General features: G+C 43.4%; 2 protein-coding genes across 3 annotated transcripts in view; one reads left to right on the top strand and one right to left on the bottom strand.

The window, feature by feature from the left end:
- Positions 1 to 1,524: 1,524 nt before the first annotated feature.
- Positions 1,525 to 3,413, bottom strand: LOC133114724 (protein HEXIM1-like). The gene has a single exon (XM_061224308.1). It carries the CDS (start codon positions 3,050 to 3,052, stop codon positions 1,961 to 1,963), a length of 1,092 nt encoding a protein of 363 aa, XP_061080292.1. The 5' UTR covers positions 3,053 to 3,413; the 3' UTR covers positions 1,525 to 1,960.
- A 12,437-nt stretch (positions 3,414 to 15,850) lies between these two features.
- LOC133114406 (1-phosphatidylinositol 4,5-bisphosphate phosphodiesterase delta-3-A-like) overlaps positions 15,851 to 24,443 on the top strand; it is a 42,913-nt gene continuing 34,320 nt past the window's right edge. The window contains exon 1 of one of the 2 annotated variants that reach the window (XM_061223749.1): positions 15,851 to 15,895. In XM_061223749.1, coding sequence (XP_061079733.1) covers positions 15,877 to 15,895 — 19 coding nt within the window. In that variant the 5' untranslated portion in view covers positions 15,851 to 15,876. Of the gene's footprint in view, positions 15,896 to 18,639; positions 18,936 to 24,443 lie in introns of those variants that run through there. The other variant, XM_061223748.1, reaches the window with a different exon arrangement.

Below are 24,443 nucleotides of genomic sequence, written 5' to 3'. Positions count from 1 at the left end.
AACATGGACACAACTGCCCTCATTTTCAACATATCCAGAAGTGTAGGCCTGGTTTTGCATGTGTATACTGAACTTAAGGTCTTAAAGGTGTTCACCTTATAATTATGTCCAACCCTACAAATACTTTTCATGTCTTGAAGTTATCTTTTCCATCAACATACACCAGCTGAAAATGCCTTTCAGCTTCTGTACACTAGTTCCCCTCCTGATAGATGTTTCTGAATAGTTTATTATAAACGTATGAATAATCAAATGTATGCATCCACCTCTGCTGCATACTGCAGGCTCAAAGGCCATCCACATCCTAATATTATACAAATATATAGTTTATTATTCCGTTTGGTCTTGCACAATAAGGTTACATTTGTTACTGGAAGTTAAAGGTACAATAGGTAGGATTTGTGTTAAAACATTGTTGCAAGACTATTGTAAATCCCTTCCTATCATTGAAAAAGCCTCACTGACATGTTGACTCACCCTCTGCCTGTGTTTATAGTCCTTAAATTCTGGTTCCAACATATACCGTTGACGGACCTCCAAAACAATGTATAGCCGTGCAATGATTCAAGCTCATTGATTGCAAATCATTCACAGAGAAGGGGGAGGGATAAACAGTGTTGTGGTTTGAGGGTTGGTGTTGCTGCAATTCCTCTCTTGACCATTAGAAGTCCAAAATGACCTATTGTACCTTTAAGGAAAAGTGTGTTTTGGGAAAATGGTGTCAGGTCCTAGGATATAAAATGGCAAGGTCATAAGCACTACAATTCTGACAGACGAGTTATGAAATATATGAACTGGTGACATGGATAAAATGAGATGTCTTGTCACAACTCCATTTGGCCAACATTATTTAAGGCCATAAACTGAATCAGTTCTGGAGTATGATACTACTACATCCCTATAGGTCTAACATTTTCACTGGAACACATACTAGCAGTGAAATATAAAGAATTTATACAACAGATTAGAACATCAACGGAATCGCATATCCAGTACAAAGTAATGCAGCACACACCACAACACAAACATGGTCTGGACATATTTCTGCCCCTGGCAACGACTGGGAGATAGCATCTCCTGGAAATGAGTAGATCATGTAGGTGTATGCCATCATAACTCATAAGGGAAATTAAACCATTTCCAGGGGAACTTTGATGCACCTGTCAGTCGCTATATCCATCCTGACCCTTGTCAGCATCCCAAGTGAATTTTAGTGACTCAATCATAACACTGCATTTAACACATAACCTATAGGTTTGGCTGTGGGGTTCCCTTTTAGTCCCCATTACATTTCACCAGTATTACCATCTTTATCAATACCACTTGATGAATGAAATATGCCATCTAGACATTAACTACCAGTATTACAGATAATATTTTTCATTGGCTCGTTTAGCACGCCCTACTCAACTGCTCCAAATTAAGGCAGAGGAGGATTTCTAATTCTAAATCAGTGGTGGAGATCTTTTGAGACTACCTTTAGAGACGTATTCGTACCGGAAACAAGTTAACGACAAATGAAAATGTGACAACCATTGTTTTTAATCACACAAAATAAAAACAACAAAGTACATATTCCTATATTTACAAAATTTCAAATGTGGTAACTCGTCAGGTAAATCGAATGGGGCCTCATTCGACAACAATTCAATCTGAACCAAGTGCGGTTCATGTGTTTTATACACAATATTTTAACCTGGAAAATAGAAAAAACGAGAAATGTACAGTGTTTTTTTTTCATTTGGTTAAAAACATTAAATAGCCTAGTGACATTCTTGAAATGAGTCTCAAAGTTGATTAAGTAGCAAAAGAAAAATACATTGAGATTACCTATTGCAAGGGGCCAGCGGTCCAATGGTTTATCAGCCTAATTCGAAAAACAATTTAAACATCTATTCATGTCCTGGCCCAAAATGTTACTTTGTAGTTTATTTACTTTGTTACGCGTTTCCGTGAGAACTTACTCCCCCATGGAGAAGGATTGTCCGCGCTCTTTGCAAAGCTGATTCTGCAGACGGAGCTCGCTATTCTGTGCTCTCAGTCTCACAAGTTCCTTCTCCAGTTCCCTCAGCCGCGAAGTGTCCGGGGGACTGACCGCGTCGGCGGATGTCAGGTCCTGGCTATTCTCAGCAAGTCGCAACCGATTGTTCTCCTCCTCAAGGCGGGACATGCACTTCTCCAACTCCAGGTACTCCCGTACCAACTCTTGCTTTGTCATGTTCTGGAGGCTTTCAACATGGTACTTCTCGTAGGTCTCAGAAAAATCCCTCTGTAGAAATTCCCCTCCCGCGTTCCCGGGCCTCCCGATGCCGTCACTGCCGCCACCGCTGCCTTCCTCGTCGTCCTCTTCAAATTCTAAGCAGTCCTCCTCGCTTGCAGTGTCTTCTGCGCGATTGGCACCGATGGAACGTCGGCCACCCAGCTCGGTGTTCAGGTCAGGTTCCTCACGGTCGTGCTCCTCCATCAGGAACTGCGTTGTATTATAAGGGGCAACGGGTAACCCCTTTGCGAACATCTCCTCTCGCACCCGGGACGCTCGAGCAGTTTCTCTTTCGTCAAACTCTTTCTTCTCCTCCCACGTCAGTTTGAAGTAAGGCTTCCAGCGACGCTTCTTCTTCGAAGAGGGTCGCCGACGGTGTTTCTTCCTTCCCAGTCGCCCATCGGGAACACTTTCCCCCTGCACCTGACTGTGAGTCTCTTCGCTCGGTCCATCGCCACTGTTTCCGTCTGCCGCAAGCCCACCCTCTCCCGCTGCATCTGCCCCGGGCTCCTGGCAAGGCTGTGTGACTGCTGGGCATTTTGGGTGTGCGTTACCAGCCCCCAATCCTGGACACACCTCCTGCTGCCCCCCTTGCATCTGCCAAGGGCTCTCCGTCGCAGTGCTGCTGCTGCTGCCATCTAGTTGTTTTCCATGTCCGTGTCGCCCCCTATCGATATCCTCCAGTCCTCCATTCTCATTGGGTGAAGGATGCTCCAAAACTGCAGCGCTCCCACCTGAAGGGGCAAATGAAGTTTTCGTGTGATGGGTCTTCTGATCTCCAAGTTCTGACATTTTGATTTTTGAAGCCAGCTAAATAGGAGCGTGTGTGCCCATCCACCTCCCAACCGAAGTCGCCAAGTCGGTTTGGTTAAGTTGTAAAAGTTCTTTAAAAATAGAAGCTACATTTAGCTTTGCAAATAATGTTCTCCCCGTTTCTTAAAATGAGCAACATTGATCTTTTCGTAGTCTAAATAATGTCTTCAAAATTGCGAAATTAAAAAGCAAGAAATCTTGCCAAGAATGTTCGTGCCTATTCAGATATATTCCGTCAGGGTCAATGTAACGCGCTACCGTTAACTCTTTCAGTGCTGACAAGAATGACACTGCCTTGTAGGCTCTAATTCTACCTCTACAACAGTATCCAGTGTACTACTACAGAAGAAGGCGTCTTTGTTTATATATGAAGTCCGCCACTGTCACTGCGCATGTGGGTTTTCCTTTTGAATTGCAGTTAAATGGGAGTTGTAGTTTATTTGTTAACCCGTAACATTGGGCCGATTAAAAAAAAAACTACCAGGCCCACAATTCTTAATGTCGTTACCAAAATGTAAGCCAATCAAAATTCAGGACAAGATCCGACGTCTTCTTGCTTCGATTGGTCAGGATGGCCTGCACACGGTTGCTAAAATGTAATTTAATTCCAATTGGTGATCTTGGCTGTCAATCATTTCCCCTGCGCTCCGTTAGGAAATCCATTTTGGGTACCCTTACAGACAATACCACGCACTGGAAAAAGGGGGAAACGCACTCAGTAATTGAAATAAAAAACAAGTAAACCAGTTAAATATGGATTTAATTTCACAAGTAAACATCTAAATATTTTACTTTAACGGACTCCATTAAATCCAAAACACAGTCATTTAAAAGGAGATCAGTCGACCACATTTCTTAACTGTAACGCATGCCTCTATCGCATGACTAAATGTTAGGTCCCTCGTGCATAAACTAGTTCTTTTCGATTCGGTAGCTAGCATACATAAATAAACGTTGGGGGAAGTGTCTTTGAAGTTACAATAGTTGGGAAATTGCATGAGTTATAAATGTGATTTTACTCTTAATACATGCTATTTGAGGAACGTCAATAAAATATTTCATTGTTAGTGCGGAGCGATATTGGTTATCTGGCCTCTGAAAAATAGCACAATGAGATGTGTTAGCTTGCTAACAAGAAACGTAAACAATCCAGGAATTATGCCTGTCGATAGCTAATCTAACTAACGTGTGTACCCTTGAAAACATCTCTATTATTAATAGCTATTTTGAGAGGCCGAAAGGAATATTAGTGATGGCTCCCCCCAAAGCTAGAATAAGCAAGCTCGGGTAGCTAAGGAACACCGATGTAGCTGCCAGCTATATTTATGACCGCCAATATGTCGTTAACTATCAAATACATGTGAGTGCCGCGCCTCACACCCAGAGTGTAGTTAGTCTCATGGTCACCCATTTTTAGATAGCTAGCTAACCCTTGCTGGCTTCCTTAACGTTAGCTAAAGTGACAGTTTACAGTGGTCGACAGCGTGGAAGCTACAGCGTTACCCAGCTAACCACGTCCCTTGAAATTACATATTTTAAAGTAAATTGCCTAATGTTAGACGCAATATGGCTATAGCTAACCTTACATTTCAAATATTTACCCTGTGAAGGCGTCGAATTGTATAGATTTTTTGTTTGCTAGCTAACGTACCAACTTCTGGCTCTAACTACGGTGGACCTAACAGTTCTGCTTAGCTAGCTAATAGCGTATTTGAATGGCGACCTAACGACATTAACGTTAGCTAGCATTAACTTGTTCCAGGCCACTGCGAGGTTTTCGTGAAATTGAGAATGGATAGATAGCTAACGTTAGTGTGCCGCAATATTGCTAGTTAATGGTATTCATCATTTTAAATCTTTCCAAGATATGTCCCTTGTCCGCGTTAGCTAAAAATAAGTAAAATAAGTCAGAAATGAGCCAACTGTGACATTATCTGGCAAGCTAGCAAGCCTTGACAAGTTAAATGGCTAGCTAGTTGTCCACAACTCGCCAGAGTTAGCTAACAAGTTAGCTATGCACGTTAATGACTATATCGGGTGTTAGCTAATTGTTCCCAGGATATTGGATTCCGTTTAACTTGGGCTGTTGATTCGTTTAAGGCCGTAGCTTATGCCATATTGTAGCTAGCTCATTCGCTTGGCTAGCAACAGTGTGTTCAGTGTTTGTATGAACTGCTCTCGAACATTCACATACACTTTTATGGAATGTGTAACACGCTAGCTAGCTACGCACGAAAAGGTGTAGCTTGGCAAGCTAACGTGAGTTAAGCTACCCATTCACTCTTGCCCACTTGCTAGCTAGTTATCAATCTGTAACTTATTGGAAAGCGATGTAGTCTAGTACTGTAGCTACATGTTGTAGCGTTATAATTTTACCAGCAATAGATTATAGCTAACAGAAAGACGGAGAATTGTCCATCGTTAAATGGATATGGGCGTGATGCATAACCATAGCTATACATCTTTTAAGTTAATTCTATTTATTTTTAATCTCCCCGTTTTTATTCTCCTCAGTGGGGCACTGCCACTGTAAAACCAGGACTCTGCAGCCATCTAACGTTACCAGCCAATGATTAATAACTCGCGCATGAAGGAGAGGTGCATCGTCTTATTCGCTTGGGCATTTGGATTGAGAATAATTTTCGTAGGGTACAGCTGTCGGGGACTGTCGCCAAGGGAGTCCTGACCAACTGTAAAAGACCAGCAGAGTCCCCTCCTGTTATTGTGCAATGAGCCATTCGGGAGCCTAGAATTAGCCACCTAGTGGTGCTAGTGCGCACAATGAATTGTTTTGACATTTCAGGCCTATCGTTTTCACCGTTTGACCAAGAGTTGCTTTATTAAATCCAGACTTGGTTCAAAGACCCATAACAAATCAGATTTTCTTACCGTTTGAATTTTTAGGGAAAAGAAAATGCTAGTCCAACAATCGACAGGTTGGCATTGAATTTGTAATTATGCTGCATGGGCTTATCTCTAAAGCGTTTTTCTTTTGGTTTCGTCAAAGGTTGGCTAAATGACATGTCAATGAACTTGCAGGGGGTCGTGGCCTTTTGAATCAATGTTTCCCTTTCAGTGAATTTATTATCTGTGGTTAATATGCGATGTTGTTGTGTGAAATATATGGTTACAATGTGTCATGGTGTGATCAGATGCTCTTAAACAGAAAGGCAGGGTGGGCGAAACTACGGTCAGATCTTTGACCACACTCACCAGATGTTGCCAGGGTTTGTTGCACAAACTGAAAGACGTGGAAATGGATGCCATGCTGCAACACTAACCTTACAATGGGTGCACAGCAAGGGGCGATCCGCTTCAGGATTTTGTGCCAACTTCTGCTCTTAATGATTTAATTAGCTAAACAATGTCTTGATCAAACATTTTTATATGCATCAGCTCCAGGTGTAGACTGTTAGTGTATCCTAAAGATTGTACTGTGCTTAAGTACAGGAGTGAACCAACATAATTTCTAGAGCTGTCTGAAAAATAAATTAAGGTAATTGTTTGGAACAAAAACCATCTCACAGACTGGCCCTCCAGGACCGGAGTTGGGAACCCCTGCCTTACAACCTCAAACATGGATACATTTTATTACTTTGTTGTCAGACAACAGAGACAAAAGTAATGACTTAATTAACCTTATCATTGATGTGATATGACTAATTTCTCTAAAGCGAGTGAAGACCGATGAAGCTCTTGCGAATGCTGGTCTAATTTTTATGAGTGAACCAGTTTTGGTGCACCCAGCTGATGAGCTTATTTAGCCAGGATAAGTGTTTTCACACATACACTCTAGCCCTCAAGGAATGGGAGTGCCCGTCCTTGTCTTGGTTGCTGGCACCCACCTAACGCGAACAGAACCCTGTTCAAAGACAAATGGATGAATCATCACAGATTCTACAGAAGAGGCATGATTTAATTTGTGTGTGCACTTCCTCATTACGTGACATTTATTAAGCAGACACTTTTATCCAGAAAGAGAAGTATATCCGTTATGAGTAATGCAAGAAACATTCTCAGACCACTGTCATACGCAACAACATTGAAGTACAAAATGCAAGCTACTACAATAACACTGATATAAATGTAATATAAATGATACAAAATATAGTACAAATCCAATGCCAAACAATAGATAAAGCAAATTCAGTAATTTATATTATTAACTTAAAAAAAAAAAAATGTATCATTTAATTACTTGGGGGAGTCCCCTTGAAACCAAGGTATCTTTGCATTCTGATTACATTAGTAAAATTGAAAGAACTCCAATTTACAGAAGACCAATGATTGCATAGTGATACAAGAAGAGTGCTATTTTTGTCATGTTGCATATCACATCTAACCAAATGACTCTGAATGGATTCATAGTGGACTAGAGGGCATGTTTGTGATATTCTTCTTGACATATCCACCTTTTTCCCCCCCACTTAGGGAAGTACCTGCTGAGGAGCATACCATTGTCAAGGGGAGCCAGTTTATTATCGATTTTTACAAAAGACCCATCTTATTTTTAGTTGAAGACCTGGAGAAATTGGCTGCATTAGCATTTCAGGATGGACCCGTTCTTTGAATTCTCCATTCAGTAAAACAGGGGGGCCCCGGAGGGCACAGGAGACTGCAGGGCATCTAAGGCCTGTCTGACAACCCAAAGAAGAAGACATGCTCTGGGTATGAGAAGACATATACCAACTGCAACCCTGACAAGTCCCTCTCTACTTGTACCTGATGGGAGTATGAGGCAGTGAGTTCCGAGTGTGCCAGTAGTGCACTTACCCAAAGTTGTTCAGTGTTCAGTGGTTCGCTCTGTACATTGTTGCTTATTGTAAAGCGCACATACTCATTTGTATTTAAGTCCTGTTGAAATGAGGCAGTATGACGCTTTTTTTAGAGGGTTTTGTTTAAATACAGGAATTACATAGTTAGGCGAGAGTTGGGTGGCCTGTTGCAGGCCGGCTTTTCGTCATCCATTTTGGTTTCAAGTGTCTTATTTTCATCATGCTTTTATAGTCAAACCAATGAAATCAATGTTTCAGTGATATTTGTCATGTCGAGGAACTACAGCTTTTACCCAAAGAGAACTCCGAACGATTGACTCGTCTGTGAAATCTGTGAGGTATACAGAGTATTTTGTAAAATTTTGTTCTCTGGCAGACGATGTGTGCTCACCAATAGAGTTCCTCTCTTACCCCGGGATAGAGTTTGGAAAGGAAGGCAGGAATTCCCAAAAATCACAGTTTTGCTCGCTAACATCCTGAGAGGAAGCTACAGCATTTTATCTGGGCTGCTACATTGATACAAAGCTGATTTTTCGGACAAACACAGTTCCTGTAAAAGACATTGTACGTTTGGATGCTGTGGTTGCCTGGGCTGCAATCTTCTTAGATATTGGGGGTGGGGCTGTTCTGCTACCAGTGGCCAGTCAGAGAGGATTATGGGATTTGAGGCAATCCATAGCACACGCTTTATAAGACCACTGTACTGTAACTGCCTGTAGGACACACACACTCCAATCATGCCCTGGAGGATAGCAGTACTGCTGGTTTTCATTCTACCCCTTTACTTATGGACTGATTGAAACCTGGGACACCAAGTGAGTAGAATTTCGTAGTCCAAAAAAAGTCCCAGACATGCACCTGAAGACCGAACAGAAAATATGCTTAAACAATTGTAATTGAGGAAAAAAAAGACAGAAAAAGATGTTTCAGCAGATAAGGGTTTCAACAGTGTTACATGTTTGTACACAGACTTCATTGACGCCTTATACAACAGGTAATCAAAAGCTGAAACAGTTTCTCCAAAAAGTCCCACTTCAAAAACACACATCGCATTGATAAACAATGTATGGTTAATAAATTACTTCAAAGTATACAATCCTAATGCCTAGACTTCACACATCATGTTTTTCTAGTATTCGTAAATCAGTCCTGATTCAGTAAGATTCATCAGAAAAAAACCCAGACAGATCAAGTGTAAATTATATTATTGTCTATGGTTTTAATAATTTGACTTCAGCATTGCCTCCTCTTTGACACAATGGCTATGTAAATACCTATACATTTGAGATCACTCAAAAAAATATGTGGCCACCAGAGAATCCATATTCACCCATGCTATTTTTATGCTCACTTGTAATATCTGTTTTTGTATGATTAAATTATTTTATGATCATACAGTCGCAAGAAGTACAGCTCCTACAAGGGAAGGAACCTAAAATAAAAGCATACTTCTCCGCACACATCTGACCAATTTATTAAAAAAGTTTTTTGCCTGTTTATATTTAAAAAGAAGAGACATTTTTGCTTAAAACCATATCTGAACTTGACATACGACTATTTATTGACAGTAGCTTGTGTTCTCAATACACCATATCTCTTGGTTCTGTTATCTCTTCCCATGGCTTTTCTTACCATTCTTACGCCGATGACACTCAACTTGTTCTTTCCTTTCTCCCCAATACGCAGGTCACCACAGAGATCTCTGCCTGCTTGGCTGATATCTCTGCGTGGATGACTTCCCACCACCTGAAGCTTAACCTTGCCTAGACTGAGCTTCTCTACATCCCTGCTAAGTCCTCTCCAACAATCGACCACTCACTGATTGTTGAGTACTTTGTAGTATCCTCCTCCCATACGGCCAAGAATCTTGGGGTGACTCTTGATAACCACCTCACCCTCGCTCCACATGTATCCTCCAGTGCCAGAACCTGCAGGTTCTTCCTCTACAACAGGGGTCGGCAACCCTGGTCCTGGAGAGCCGCAGGGTGTGCTGGTTTTTGTTTTCGCCTTAATACCAGCAACTGATTCATACCCAAGAAACCAGGTGAGGCCAGTTAACTGAGTAATCGACTGCTTTAATTGATCAATTATGTGCTGAGTAACAACAAAAGCTAGTGGCTCTCCAGGATCAGGGTTGCTGACCCCTGCTCTACAATATACGCTATATCCGTCATCTCCTGACGGAGAAAGCCACTCAGCTCCTAGTCCAGGCGCTCGTCATTTCCCGCCTGGATTACTGCAACTCCCTCCTGGCTGGTCTCCCAGCTTGTGCCATCAAGCCCCTCCAGCTGGTCCAGAATGGTGCAGCCCACCTGATCACCAGTCAGCCCAGTTTGGTTCATGTCACCCCACTCCACGTTGGCCTCCTCTGGCTTCCTAATGCCGCATGCATCCGCTTCAAGGCCCTAGTGTTGGCATTTCAGGCTGCTAAGGGGACTGCTCCACTTTACATACAATCCTTAATCACTCCCTACTCCCCAGCTAGACCACTCCGGTCTGCCAGCTCTGGTCGCTTTGTGGTTCCCTCACTACGAGCACCTGGCGGTCAAGCTGCATGTTCACACTTGTTTTCCGTTCTGGTTCCTCAGTGGTGGAATGACTTGCGTCCCCCTATTTCAACGCTGACTAAAAACACACCTTTTCAAACTATACCTTAGTCCTCTCTCCTGATTTCCCCCCCTCCTTTTTCTGATATGCCTCTTGATAACCCCTTGTCTAACCTGTGGAAGAACCTATACACTTAAGTCGTTTTGGATTAAAAGCTTCTGCCAAATGACTAAAATGTAAATGTCTAGTAGTGAAAGTTTGTGTGTTCAGAAGAATTTTACCTCACAACGGTTTTGAGCCAATGGTTTGAATACCCGCATTGCACTGCCGCCTCACAGCAAGGAGGTCCTGGGTTCGAATCCCCGTCGGCCGGGGCCTCTCTGTGCGGAGTTTGCATGTTCTCCCCGTGTCTGCGTGGGTTTCCTCCGGGTACTCTGGTTTCCTCCCACAGTCCAAAGACATGCATGTTAGGCTGATTGGAGAGTCTAAATTGCCTGTAGGTATGAGTGTGTGAGTGAATGGTGTGTGTGCCCTGTGATGGACTGGCGACCCGTCCAGGGTGTATTCCTGCCTTTCGCCCAATGTATGCTGGGATAGGCTCCAGCCCCCCTGCGACCCTGTTCAGGATAAGCGGGTTCAGATAATGGATGGATGGATGGATCTTTTAATAGGAGGGCAACACAAGGGTTTAAGGGAGGCGTGTAGCATAGTGGTTAAGGTACATGACTGGGACCCACAAGGTCGGTGGTTTGATCCCCGGTGTAGCCACAATAAGATCCGCACAGAAGTTGGGCCCTTGAGCAAGGCCCTTAATCCTGCATTGCTCCAGGGGAGGATTGTCTCCTGTTTAGCCTAATCAACTGTACGTCTCTTTGGATAAGAGTGTCTGCCAAATGCCAGTAATGTAATGTAATAAGGGTGACCAATTGGGTGTTTTCACCAATATCAGAGATCCGTCCTTTTATTCTCTCTATTTATTCTCTTTGAAGGAAGGCTTAGATAATGGCTTATAATAATCAACAAGCTGAAACATTTTCGGTCAGGCAGCCCACACCAGACACCACGGGTCTTCAAGGATAATCTGTAAGTGATTTGTGTACTTTTGATACTCTGCCATTGGGGTTATATGATCCTCTGTATAAAGTAATTAATTATCTGATAACCAGTTATTCTCTAAACCCATTTATAAAACAGATTTTAGCTGGATCTTCAATCTCTGTAGAATCAATTCTAAGCTTCTTGTCACCTGTCAACATCAAGTAGAATCTCTGGCCAATCGATGGCATTAGTCAATCAATGAACTGCTGGGTCGAAACAAAAACCGGCAGTACTGTAGCTTCAATGGCTAAATTTGAGTATCTAGGCTGTAAGACGTCACTGCATTTTCAAATGAAAAAACACATGCACTCATGCAGGCTCCAAGCAAGCACACACCCTCTCTTAACTCTTACACACACATACACACCCACACCCTTACACACTCGCATACATACACACACACACAAAAGCAAGTTTACACCAAACTGCCTTGCAGTAAACTCTATCTCTCGCTCCCTTACACAAAAACACTCTCCACTTTGTACAGGAATAGCTTCAATGTTTTCCCCACGAAAGATTCATTTTATTAAATTAAACCAAGTCTTCAGAACAAAGGAACAAGACGACTGCTTTGTTGTTTGTAACCTTCGGCCTCTTGGTCAGGCTTTTCCGGTGTGTCAGAGGTAACAGTCCAAACCTGTTTTATGAAGAATCCTCCAATGAGTGAAGAATGCCAGAAGATGCGTTCTTTATACCCGTGCCTTCAACAGCTTCCTGTCTTATGCAAACACAGCGTGACTGTGACTCAGCTCCACAAAAAAACTCTAGACAGAACAACTGGGTGCACTTACAATACTGAACGTAATATAATAATAATAATAAAATAATCGTTGCTAGAACACAAAGACAGAAGGATACTCAATATTTCAGTAACATTCCATCCCAAGCCTCAAAGAGCTGCCGTCACTTGGTATTTGGTATCAACAGCAAAAAAGCGCAATGGCATTTACCGTTTCAATTATTCCTCTTGCTACCTACTGTTTTTACGGTTGTCAGTTTGATGTTGAAGGAATGGCTCATCGTGACCTCAGTTCTTTCTGTCAACCAACGGTCATCGCAACCACAGACAGGAAACACAGATAACCGCCAGTCTGTCTCTTTCCTACAGAGCTCTGTCGCTGCATAAATAGGAATGTAATGATTTCAGGAAATGCAGCCGCATCTTGAGTACAACACTTAGCCCACACTGAACAGAACACATCACAGATTGAACATAAATGCACATATTGAAATCAGTAAAATGTATTTTCTTAGAAAATACAATGCCACCCAAAATGGTGTCTGTGGCAGTTGTATTGCAGGTGGAGCACCGGTATGAACCTTAGAACCAAATCCCTCTCCTCTGTCTTCATCTTCCTTGACCTGTCCGCCACCTTTGATACAGTCAACCATGAGATTCTGCTCTCATCGCTGACTGGGATGGGTGTCACAGGATCTGCACTTGCATGGTTTTCCTCCTACCTCTCTGGTCATTCCTACCAGGTGACTTGGAGGGGCTCAGTCTCTGACCCCCACCCCCCTCACCCCCTACAAACAGTCCCACAGGGCTGAGTTCTTGGTCCTCTCCTCTTCTCTCTACACACCATGTCTCTTGGTTCTTCCCATGGCTTTTCTTACCATTCTTACGCTGATGACACTCAACTCTTTCTTTCCTCCCCCCCCCAATACCCAGGTCACCACACAGATCTCTGCCTGCTTGGCTGATATCTCTGCGTGGATGACTTCCCACCACCTGAAGCTTAAGCTTAGCAAGACTGAGCTTTTCTACATCCTTGCTAAGTCCTCTCCGACAATCGACCTCTCACTAATTGTTGGGGACTTTGTAGTATCCTCCTCCCATACGGCCAAGAATCTTGGGGTGACTCTTGATAAGCACCCTCACCCTTGCTCCACATGCATCCTCCACTGCCAGAACCTACAGGTTCTTCCTCTACAATATACACTGTATCCGTCATCTCCTGACAGAGAAAGCCACCCAGCTCCTAGTCCAGGCGCTCATCGTTTCCCGCCTGGATTACTGCAACTCCCTCCTGGCCCAGCTTGTGCCATCAAGCCCCTCCAGCTGGTCCAGAATGCTGCAGCCCACCTCACTTTAACCACAAATGAATTGTTTGATTACACATCTAAAGTACGGAGCCACTCAAGAACAAATATGTCTGCTCCAAACATGGAGGGCTCTGTATATAAAGTAGTATATTTGAAATACAGAAACGCATTCCTCTGGCTGATTATGGCTTTGCATAGCTGATGTGAACAACTTTAGGAGGTGCTGAAGCCCTGGGGTGAATGGTTGAAATGGAGCCATTGTGTCATGTTAAGCCCTAGCATTATCATCACTATGTGAAAGGTGCTTTAAAGGTACAATAGGTCATTTCGGACTTCCAACCGTCAAGAGAGGATTTGCAGCAACAAACACCCTCAAACACTGTTTATCCCACCCCATTTCTGTGAACGCGCTGATGTTGAAACCTCTCCCTGCCATTGGCTGTGGCAATTACAACCAATTTTCAACCAATGAGCTTTAATTATTTTACAGCTATACAATGTTTTGGTACAGTGTCGGTCCATCAGCTGTATATTTAGAAACCCGAATTTAAGGACGGTAAATACAGCCAGAGAGTGAGTTAGCTTGTCAGTGAGACTTTTCCAGAGATAGGAAGGGACAAAAAACAATGTATTAACACAAAAAAATCTTAGCTATTGTATCTTTAAGTATCACATCACACCTCCTCAAGATTTTGGTCCTGACTCTCTGTGAAGCCATGGCTTACTTAACACCAATAAACTTGAAGCGTTGTGAAAACTAGTCGATAGTCATCATGGGTGGCCTTTGGTTTCTGATGGCAGAGAACCAGACTTGAATGTTTACATGATGGGCCTGGTGGCCTTGCCTGCTCTGGGTGCTCCAGGAAGGAGGAGGGACAGTGATGTTTTGGACATGTGTGGACATGCTGCCAGAGCTGAAGAGAAGAACTACAGGTCCCGAAACCCTGCCCCAGGACTACACCTGTTTCCAGCTCAGGTCCCTTTTGATTTGGCTGAGCGGGGTCTCCCTCTCCTGGCTCACGTTCAGCCCCAACAAAAAGTAGTAAAACCGTGCAAATGGTGGCAGGTTGAACACCAAGTTGCAAACTGTGGACTGACTGATGTAGGTATGGTTTGCTACTATGTCATCTGAGAAGGCCATTCTGTACCTTGTCTTAGCTTTAAACTATAGGTCTATGTCAGAGGTGAGAATCTGCAGCAAGCAAGAGCCGATCCGCTTCAGGATTTTGTGCCAACTTCTGCTCTTAATAATTTAATTAGCTAAATGATGTCGTGTCTTGATCCAACATTTGTATATGCACCCACTGCAGACTGCAAGGGTATCCTAAAGATTTTACTCTGCTCAAGTGCAGGAGTGGACCAGCATTATTTCTAGAGCGAAAACCAGCTTGCAGACCAGCCCTCCAGGACCGGAGTTGTGCACCCCCCTCGCCACACCCACGACCAGGAGTAAGCATACCTCAAAGCCCCCCCCCCGTGTATGCTGGTTTTTGTTCCACCTACAATTGCAATGTTCATTTTTCCTCAATTGGGTGTTTTTCATGTTTGGAGGCATTATTTAGCTTCCTAGGCCACATTATGCCAGAATGTGAATAAAAAATTCTTATTTTCATATTGTGCTATAACAATTACATGAAAATTACATCAAATGAAAGATTTAAGTCAATCAATAGGCCAGTAATGAGGTTTTTGAACATTTTTGTTTATTTGAGCATGTCTGAAATGTATCCATAAATAATATATCATAATGGCAAGAGAGGGTCTGGACCATAGCCTAGCTGCTCTTGACTTCTGAAGCCACCTTTTCTCATTGAAAAGAGGAGGCATCTTTTGAAAGTACAAAATGCATCAGTTCATGGAGGCCAACATGAAGGTGAAAGGGTGTTTTCACCAGTTTGTCTCAGCATTTGTTTTGCCTTTGAATTCTTCATTATCTTACAGATGATTAGTTTTAGAAGCCAGGTGTCCACAGTTTCAGAGTATTGAATCACTTTTTAATTGGATTAGTTTAAAAGAGTCTGTCTCTGCATGCAATTGTTTGCAAAATAACACAATAAGCAAGGAATTGTATTTTCCATGTTAAAGTATGGCTGCTTCTGACATGATGGAGTTTAAGAAGGTAACCTATCTAACATGAATAGCACCTAATTGATGAAAATTAACAGCTTGTTACAATTCTGGGATCGGTTTGGGAGCCACTTGTTCTCGAGCAGTGTTTCCCAAACCTCTCCTCCCAGCCAGATCCGGGTATTTGATGTGTTCCGCCTGAAGCACACCTAATTTGATTAATCAAAGGCTCGATTAGTAGTATCAGGTGTGCTTGAGGCAGAAAACATCATGTACCTGGATCCACGAGGTAATCGACGTGAGGTTTGGAAACACTGATTTACATGGGTCTAAACCAATGATTGTACTTTAACGTTGACGCAATATTTTCACAAGAACAACTCGATATGATTGTGAAGTCTTGCAACGGAAGCAAAAGTAGCCTGCTTATTTTGTGACGGGTTAGCTACAACGCATCTAGCTGGACGAGATTTTAGGGGTTGCACTTCTAATTACGTTCGTTGTTCGGTTTCTGGAGCGTTGCCATGTTGACAACAGCCAATGAAATATAACTGAAATAATATAATAACCTGTCACCATGAAGCTGTAGTTTAGAGTCACAGAAAAAGCATGGTGTGAGTCAGAGGTTCAAGAAGATTGCAGTTTGGTGAGCGCAAAAACAAAAAAGGACGGTGACCATACCCCCAAGATAAGATGTGGTGAGATCATGTGTTCATTTGACACCTACAAGGATTAATGCAGAAACTATTCCTTCGTGGGCGGGACCTACACATTTTTTGCGTCCAGGCCTGGGGTTGGTAATATTACTTAAAAATATCAATATACGGCAGTGGGCCACAACAGATAAGAGGTCGGTGTCCGAGTCTTTAAAGGTACAATGAGGGAACGGCAATTTTAAACAGAATTTTAAACTAAGAAAGAACACGTCTGATTCAGTGTTTCAATTATCCAACTCCTTAATCTCCATTCTCCAGCAACATGGTCAGTCAAGACTCGAGTTTCTCAGAAGCGTAGTCTACCCAGAGTGTTGTTAAAAACATGCTGGTGATTAACATCCATGATTAACATCCCGTCTCAACCAAATGGTAGGAAAACCTAACAAAGTTTGAAATGTACATAGTGGGTATAGAGTGAAATTAAAATACAACAGCTTGTATACATTTTATGATGATTTTTAAACTCCGGACACAATCTCAGTAGTTTGGTACAACTGAGAGCGTCCATGTAATTCTAATGGTTTGCACAAGGGGGCACTATGATACCATTGAAAACTGACGTTACGAAAATGTTTTGCCGACGTAACGGAGCGAAATGTATGCCCGCGTCAGAAATGTGAGAATTCTGTAACTCACGATAAAACAAACAAAAAAACCTTATAGACTCGTTCAAACGTTAAATCGAAATCGTTACTTATTTGATTTTAAATTTAAATATATATTTTACATTTCGACGGCACGTATGGTGCAGTGGGTAGCACTGCCGCCTCACAGCAAGGAGGTCCTGGGTTCCAATCCCCGTCGGCCCCGTGTGCGGAGTTTGCATGTTCTCCCCGTGTCTGCGTGGGTTTCCTCCGGGTACTCCGGTTTCCTCCCACAGTCCAAAGACATGCAGGTTAGGCTGATTGGAGAGTCTAAATTGCCCATAGGTATGAGTGTGTGAGTGAATGGTGTGTGTGCCCTGCGATGGACTGGCGACCTGTCCAGGGTGTATTCCTGCCTTTCTCCCAATGTATGCTGGGATAGGCTCCAGCCCCCCTGCGACCCTGTTCAGGATAAGCGGGTTCAGATAATGGATGGATGGATGGATTTTACATTTCTGGCATTTAATTGATACCCCACTCCACAGGGATATTTATTCTGTCATTGACAATGCAGCAGCACAAGTCTTTTTATTTTATTTTTTACAAAAAGAGTTAATCAATTTCATTTTCATTGATTAACTGAAATTATTATTTAAAAGTACCCTATTTTGTATTGAACATTCTGCAGTTTTGTCATCAAATTTATACCATAAACTACCGCACTACCACACGACACTGGAAATTGTATTATTCTGTTGTTTAGATACCTTAGGACCACAGCACAAAAGAGTATGGACAGCAAAATCCTTGTGTACCAAGAATTTGTAGCCTATGACAATGGTTTCTACCACAGAATGCAAATACAGTGACATGTCTTGGAAACCAACCTAATTTCATGTCTTTTATGCTGCTACTACATACTTTTACCATTGTAAACACTCATGAGATATTAGATTGTACAGACTGTAGCATCTTGTCGTTATTTGCCTTCTGCCCCAACTCACAGGACATCTCAGGTGCCATTCAAACTATTCTGAATTTGAAATTAATCGGTTGATGAAAAAAGCATCCTGTTGATTTTGACAAATGTCAGTTGCAAAATGTAATAGCTTGTGTCAGTGTCAGCCATTAAAGATTCTAACCTAGAAAGTGTCCGGGATAGGGCAATTGTACATTTTGTACAGAGTACAATTTAAATGGAGGTGTCTTTTGATTATACAATAGTCACTTTGGGCATTGGCTGAGTGGATAGAGAACAAGCATCCTGTTCCTTGGACGAGCGCCACTTTATCTGAGTACATGTCCTGACATTGCAGAAACCCCTCTGTCCAGACTAATTTACCACTTTGCTCGTGATAATGGCATGCTCTCTCGTTCAGAACATGTTTTAAATGACAGGACGACGCACCACAATATTCTCTGTCCAACGAGTAGCGTGTTCACTAAATTAAATCACTGCGCAAAAAGACTTTGCCACGGACCGTCAAGCTTCAATCAAATTGTTGTACCTTGGGGTCAAATTAACAAAGAAGATGGACCACTTTGCTTGTTCAACTTCAAATCGGCACATGGCGCATGCTGTGTTTTGATGATGAACTACGGACATTTAAGCAGGTCCTAAGTGTGACTTTAGATTTACTGCAGACTCGCCAGGATTCGGGTTACGCTTCGCTTTTAGAAAGGGAATCAGGGAGGGACTAATGCAGGCTACTTCAGCGGACGGTGGGGCCGTCTCCCTTTACTTGAAAAGGCGAAGTTCTGGGGCTAACGGTTTTGGGACGTTATAGCAACGCAGGCAAAATAACTCAGAAAAATTGACACAAAGTGACATAAAAGTAATCTATAGTTACTACAGTGTTCGCCGGGTGAAAAACAGAACCGCACGCGCAAAAACAAGGGAAGTGCGAAGGATAAAATAAAGGGACCTCTACTGGCATCATGCTGGGAAGGAGCAAGAAGACGACAAGTCCTGTTCAGAAAGAGCCAAAGGTGCCCGATCCAAAATCGCATGATCCATTAAGGAGACTGGGTAAGGAGGGGTGAGGAAATCGGTGTGAAAGCTTTAAATCTAATCTATTTATTGCAAAGGATTTTGTGTGAAACAGGCACTTGAGGTTTTACGCCACAAAGAAAGTAACTGGAGTTATGTGTTCAATTTAATCTCTACGAGTTGGAGGGGTATCTTGACATTTCACAATGCTGAATACCAAAAAGTTACCCGTTGTTCCCGCGGTATGTTTTCAGAGCAGATGCATACAGCTGTGTTTTGGTCAAAGTCACCATGTGGAAATCAGAAAGTTTGGGAACTTTCGATGCCAAGGCTCTGTCGTCGGAGCGACGCCAATGCGTTCCCGTCTCTGAAATTTCAAATCCACTTGTGCTCGAGAATTTCTACATTGATCCACTCTTCGCTCCGCGACCATTCGGCTACTGCGGTGTAGCCTATGCAGAATCATGCCACTGCCTGTTGTTTCTTAGTCTAGCTGTGTAGATATTTTAAAATATCCACGAATAGGCTACCCATGTTCGATTGGTGGGCGTTTGCTTTGGATAATTCCACTAGCTAGAAGCCAGTTTGAGCAGTAACAACATCGACTACATCTACTGGAGCAGAAGATGTCGCGGATATGCACAGATTCTGCCGATTCTGCCGTTTTAACCACTCGTAGAAACCGCAAGTAACTGAGCGAGGGACACCGCGCTCAGACAGGCTGCGTGTACGAGGTCTTGACTTACAGTCATGTGCTTCTGAGCAGTCCAAAAACAACCTTAACCGCTGCTTAATTCACCGCCCCGCCTGTGTGTGTGTGCGCTCACACCTCTCTGACCGAAATAGAGATGTAGGCTAATGAGTGTCATAGCATTTTCAAAACACCTGTTGATCCCCAGGGTTGGCTGTGCGTATGTGGTGTCACGTCATATCATGACTGTGTCTGACTGCTGTGCCCTGGGTCAACATATGTTCAGCTGCAGGGTATGCAGAATTTAACATCACCCCCTTTTGTTCTGTAACGTGGAAAAGCCAACCGTAACAAAAAAAGGGTCACTTTCTAGAGTTTATTTATTTATCTGATTTCAGTTTTAGTGTTTTTGACTGGCCAATATATATTTTTTGTGTGTGTGCCATGAAGGATTTGTTGATGGCGACAGAAGTTTGTGATGACCTCTGTGAGAGTTACAATGGCTAGCATGGAGACATTCATTCATAGCATAGAGAGTTCATTGTTTAAAACAAGAAAATACACCTCAAGCACGGTTGTAACTAGGAACTCTGGGCCCCCTGAAATAATAAATAATATTGCTCAGAGCCCTGCATCTTATTGGATTTTTTGTGGGCCTCCTCCTGTGTACCACCCTCCCTCCCAAGCTGTGGGCTCCCGGAATTGTCATCACACACTACCTTCCAGCCCACTAGCAACAGCCCTGACTCCAAGTAACTCCAAAACCCCTTGTACAGTGGTGTTATACTCCCACGGGCTGCATACAGTGTATAAACCTGCTAATTGTATATTTATTCGCTAATATAAATATATCTCTTTGCATATTGTGCCGGTACTTTCTTTCCTTGCACACATCAGGCTTGTGGTGCATGTGCCATAGGAAATGGTCCCACAAATGAACTGAAATGTAATTTTGAAAAGAATATAAACATGTACAACCTCCTGAGACATACTGGCTGTGCAAGTTGCTTACAGTGCATTTCTGTGTTTTAAGCTGCAAACCATGCCAGCCTTTATGAAAATGTTCTTTACATGTACATTACACATCTTCGGGTGGCTTTTGCGTGACCTTTCTGTTGCTGTTTCATCTTTTCTGAGCTTGGTGACAGCTGTTGGGCCCTTGGGCCAGAGCTGTTGGGCCCTTGGGCCAGAGCTGTTGGGCCCTTGGGCAAGAGCTGTTGGCCCTTTGGGCAAGAGCTGTTGGGCCCTTGGCCAAGAGCTGTTGGGCCCTTTATGGCAAGTGCTGTTGGGCCCTTGGGCAAGAGCTGTTGGCCCTTTGGGCAAGAGCTGTTGGGCCCTTGGACAAGAGCTGTTGGGCCCTTGGGCAAGAGCTGTTGGGCCCTTGGCCAAGAGCTGTTGGGCCCTTTATGGCAAGTGCTGCTGGGCCCTTGGGCAAGAGCTGCTGGGCCCTTGGACAAGAGCTGTTGGGCCCTTGGACAAGAGCTGTTGGGCCCTTGGGCAAGAGCTGTTGGGCCCTTGGGCAAGAGCTGTTGGGCCCTTGGGCAAGAGCTGTTGGGCCCTTGGCCAAGAGCTGTTGGGCCCTTTATGGCAAGCGCTGTTGGGCCCTTGGGCAAGAGCTGTTGGGCCCTTGGGCAAGCACTGTTGGGCCCTTGGGCAAGAGCTGTTGGCCCTTTGGGCAAGAGCTGTTGGCCCTTGGGCAAGCGCTGTTGGGCCCTTGGGCAAGAGCTGTCGGGCCCTTGAACAAGAGCTGTTGGGCCCTTTGGGCAAGCACTGTTGGGCCCTTGGGCAAGAGCTGTTGGCCCTTTGGGCAAGCGCTGTTGGGCCCTTGGGCAAGAGCTGTCGGGCCCTTGAACAAGAGCTGTTGGGCCTTTGGACAAGCGCTGTTGGGCCCTTGGGCAAGCGCTGTTGGGCCCTTGGGCAAGAGCTGTTGGGCCCTTGGGCAAGCGCTGTCGGGCCCTTGAACAAGAGCTGTTGGGCCTTTGGACAAGAGCTGTTGGGCCTTTGGGCAAGAGCTGTTGGGCCTTTGGGCAAGAGCTGTTGGGCCCTTGGGCAAAGCCCTTAATTAACCCAGGGTGGATTGTCTCCTGCTTAGTCTAATCAAATGTAAGTCACTTTGTATAAAAGCGTCAGCTAAATAACATATAATGAGGTTCATGCAGGGGCCATGCTTGGGTTTTTGGCTCATGGGGAGCACAGCTGGGCTTGTTGTTTAAAAAAAAAAAAAAAAAAAAAACGGTCCAGGCAAGGCTTCTTATCAAAGTAATATCTGAAGGGTTTAATGAAGTGGCCTCTTTGGAATTGTACTTTACATGCCGGTATCTCTGTAATTAAACACATTTATTATCTCCTCTCCCTTCTAAATTATTCTCTCTAAACCGATGCAAATTCCAAAATTTCCATCTGTTCTCGTAATGCAAATACTGTTCTTGTCATTTGGGTGTTATTTGGGAAAAAACTATTCCCATCATCTGTGCATAGAACAGTTTTTACTTTTCATTACTTTTCAAATACAGCCCAGCACAGACATACATCCCATAATGTATGTTAATTTTATTTACAAACTATGACTAGCTGAACAATGAGCTTGCCTCCCACTAGTGACTGTATACTATGCACACATCCACCACTTTATTAAGTACTTATTACACTTTTATTTCTTCTGTAGCCCATCCTGCCTGTGAAAATCCCAGGAGATCAGTGGTTTCTGAGATACTCAAGCCACCCCATCTGGCCCCAACAGTCATTCCATGGTCACTTAGATCACATTTCTTCCCGATTCTATTCTTGGTCTGAACAGCAGCTGAACCTCCTGACCATGTCTGCATGCTTATATGCATTGAGTTGCTGCCACATGATTGGCTAATTAGATATTTGCATTAATGAGCTGGTGTACTGGTCTGCCTAACAAAGTGGTCATTGAATGTATACTATCAATGCATATTTCAATGCCACAAGTGGCTTTTTTACAGTTAAGTTGGCGTAGAGCAGAGTCAGAGGAGGACCTTTCGTCTGTGTCTTTGTATTGGACAAGCCCCTGACTGACCAGCAGAGGTTGCAATCTGACTGAACCATCCCGTTTCCTTGGCGACCCAATTGCCAATCGCATGTCACCCTATGGAGCTATGGGTCACAACTGGCACTGGCGCGGTCCGGATTTGATCCGATTACATTTTATGAATAGCTGAGAAAATGTTTGGCCCATTTGTTATTTTTAAGAAATAATATTTCCCTCTGCTGTACCACCTTTGAAATATACCCTGATATTAGACCACTAGTTGTGGGCCTGAGGGTTGTGTGCTTGGCATGTGGAATATTGTTTTTTACATTTCCTCCTTAGCCAGGATTTCAGAGCCTTGAATACAAAGGGAGGATTTCCTTGAAATGTGGGTGTGTTCAGTAGATTTTCCCACAGAGTTTCTAGGTACCAGGGTCAGGGTAGACCATCTGTAAACCATGCTTTCTGTAAACTCGATGACTTACTCCCAATGAAGTCTGAGGAAGTTATTTTTATTTTAATTTTTTTATTATTTTTTTTCTTGTTGAGTATTTCAGTCAATCTATGGATCAACTTTATCTTGAAGTGTCTGGTGGTAAATGAACACTTGCCCAAGGGCCCTTTTAGGCAAGCCCTATTGAAAAATATCAGACAACACACCAGCAGGAGCTGCAGTCCTGTCCCTTGCCCTGCATGTCAAGTTAAGTGTGCACCAGCCCCTATCAATCAGATAGAACCCTCCCCCCAGAGAATGTGCCAGACTATCAGCTGCTCAAGGTCTCTGGTTGTTTGTCTTCCCAAAACATCTGAGAAGACAAAGTCAGAGACCTTAACTACAATGGGAGAGAACTCTCTGGAAAGCCTTCCTTTCTAAGGGGTAAGATGATCCTAAGATCAGCGGCTATTGCGTTGGTGGTCCAGTGTTTGCGCTCACAGTTTCTTGTGATTGGTTGCCACCGTGCTATCCGGGCATGACTCTCCACATGAGCACGAATGCCAATGTTCGCCGGTGATGAAACACATTGACTTGCTGAATAGAATCTCTATTTGATTTGAATTTCATCAATGCAGTTCAAGGACAGGAAATTAATATATACCCCATTGCATACCACAGACAACGTGTATAATTGGATATAAGAGGTGAGTGAGGAAAGACTAATATTTAAAGAGATGCTCCAGTTAGAATCTATGATTTGATACGTCCTAAAACTTTTCTGAAAAGCAAAGTGAAATTAATGTTTTCAAAGTGTGGTTAGCTTATGCCTGCCCAGACCCCAATTAGGATTGCTGAAGACAAAATTTGAAATAATGCGACCGTGTCAATAGTCATTATGTGCAGAACTCGATGAGCATCTGGGTGAGGATTAACCATCTTTTGAAAGAATCATCCTCAAGTCATGAAGATAATGTTTCAAAGTTATTCCACAATTTTCCGAGAAGAAAACTTCTGCCAGCTGTACCTAGCCTGTAGTGTGCAAGGGCCCCATTCTGTAAAAGTGGAGGGGTCAAGGGTCAAGGGTCATCTGCAATCTCAGCCCCTCCCTGTGGGAGGGGGAGAGGCCATCAACAGCGCCTGAACATTAGTCCGGTGACCTCACCCGTAACTTGGCATTAGCGTGAAGGCGCGAGTAGTGCTTAGCTCAGACATGCCAATCCGTGAAAACCCTTTTAAGCCCTTGTGAGCTTCACCTTCACCTTTACTGGGTTTGTGTTGTGGTGCTTGTTCCTTCACAATGAAAGGCTGATGTTGTTGTCTTGTGTGTGTGCCGGAGGAAGCTCTACAATAGCTGCTTTTATTTTGAAAAAAAAAAAAAAACCCAGATGAAATGTGTTCCTATTTACTACTCCTATTGGGGATGTC

The sequence above is a fragment of the Conger conger genome, chromosome 16, assembly GCF_963514075.1.
Source record: "Conger conger chromosome 16, fConCon1.1, whole genome shotgun sequence".
NCBI lineage: Eukaryota > Metazoa > Chordata > Actinopteri > Anguilliformes > Congridae > Conger > Conger conger.
This window is presented reverse-complemented; position numbering and strand designations above follow the sequence as displayed.

Excerpts from the sequence above, each read along its gene's own strand:
- LOC133114724 (XM_061224308.1), bottom strand. The coding sequence starts at position 3,052 with ATGTCAGAACTTGGAGATCAGAAGACCCATCACACGAAAACTTCATTT.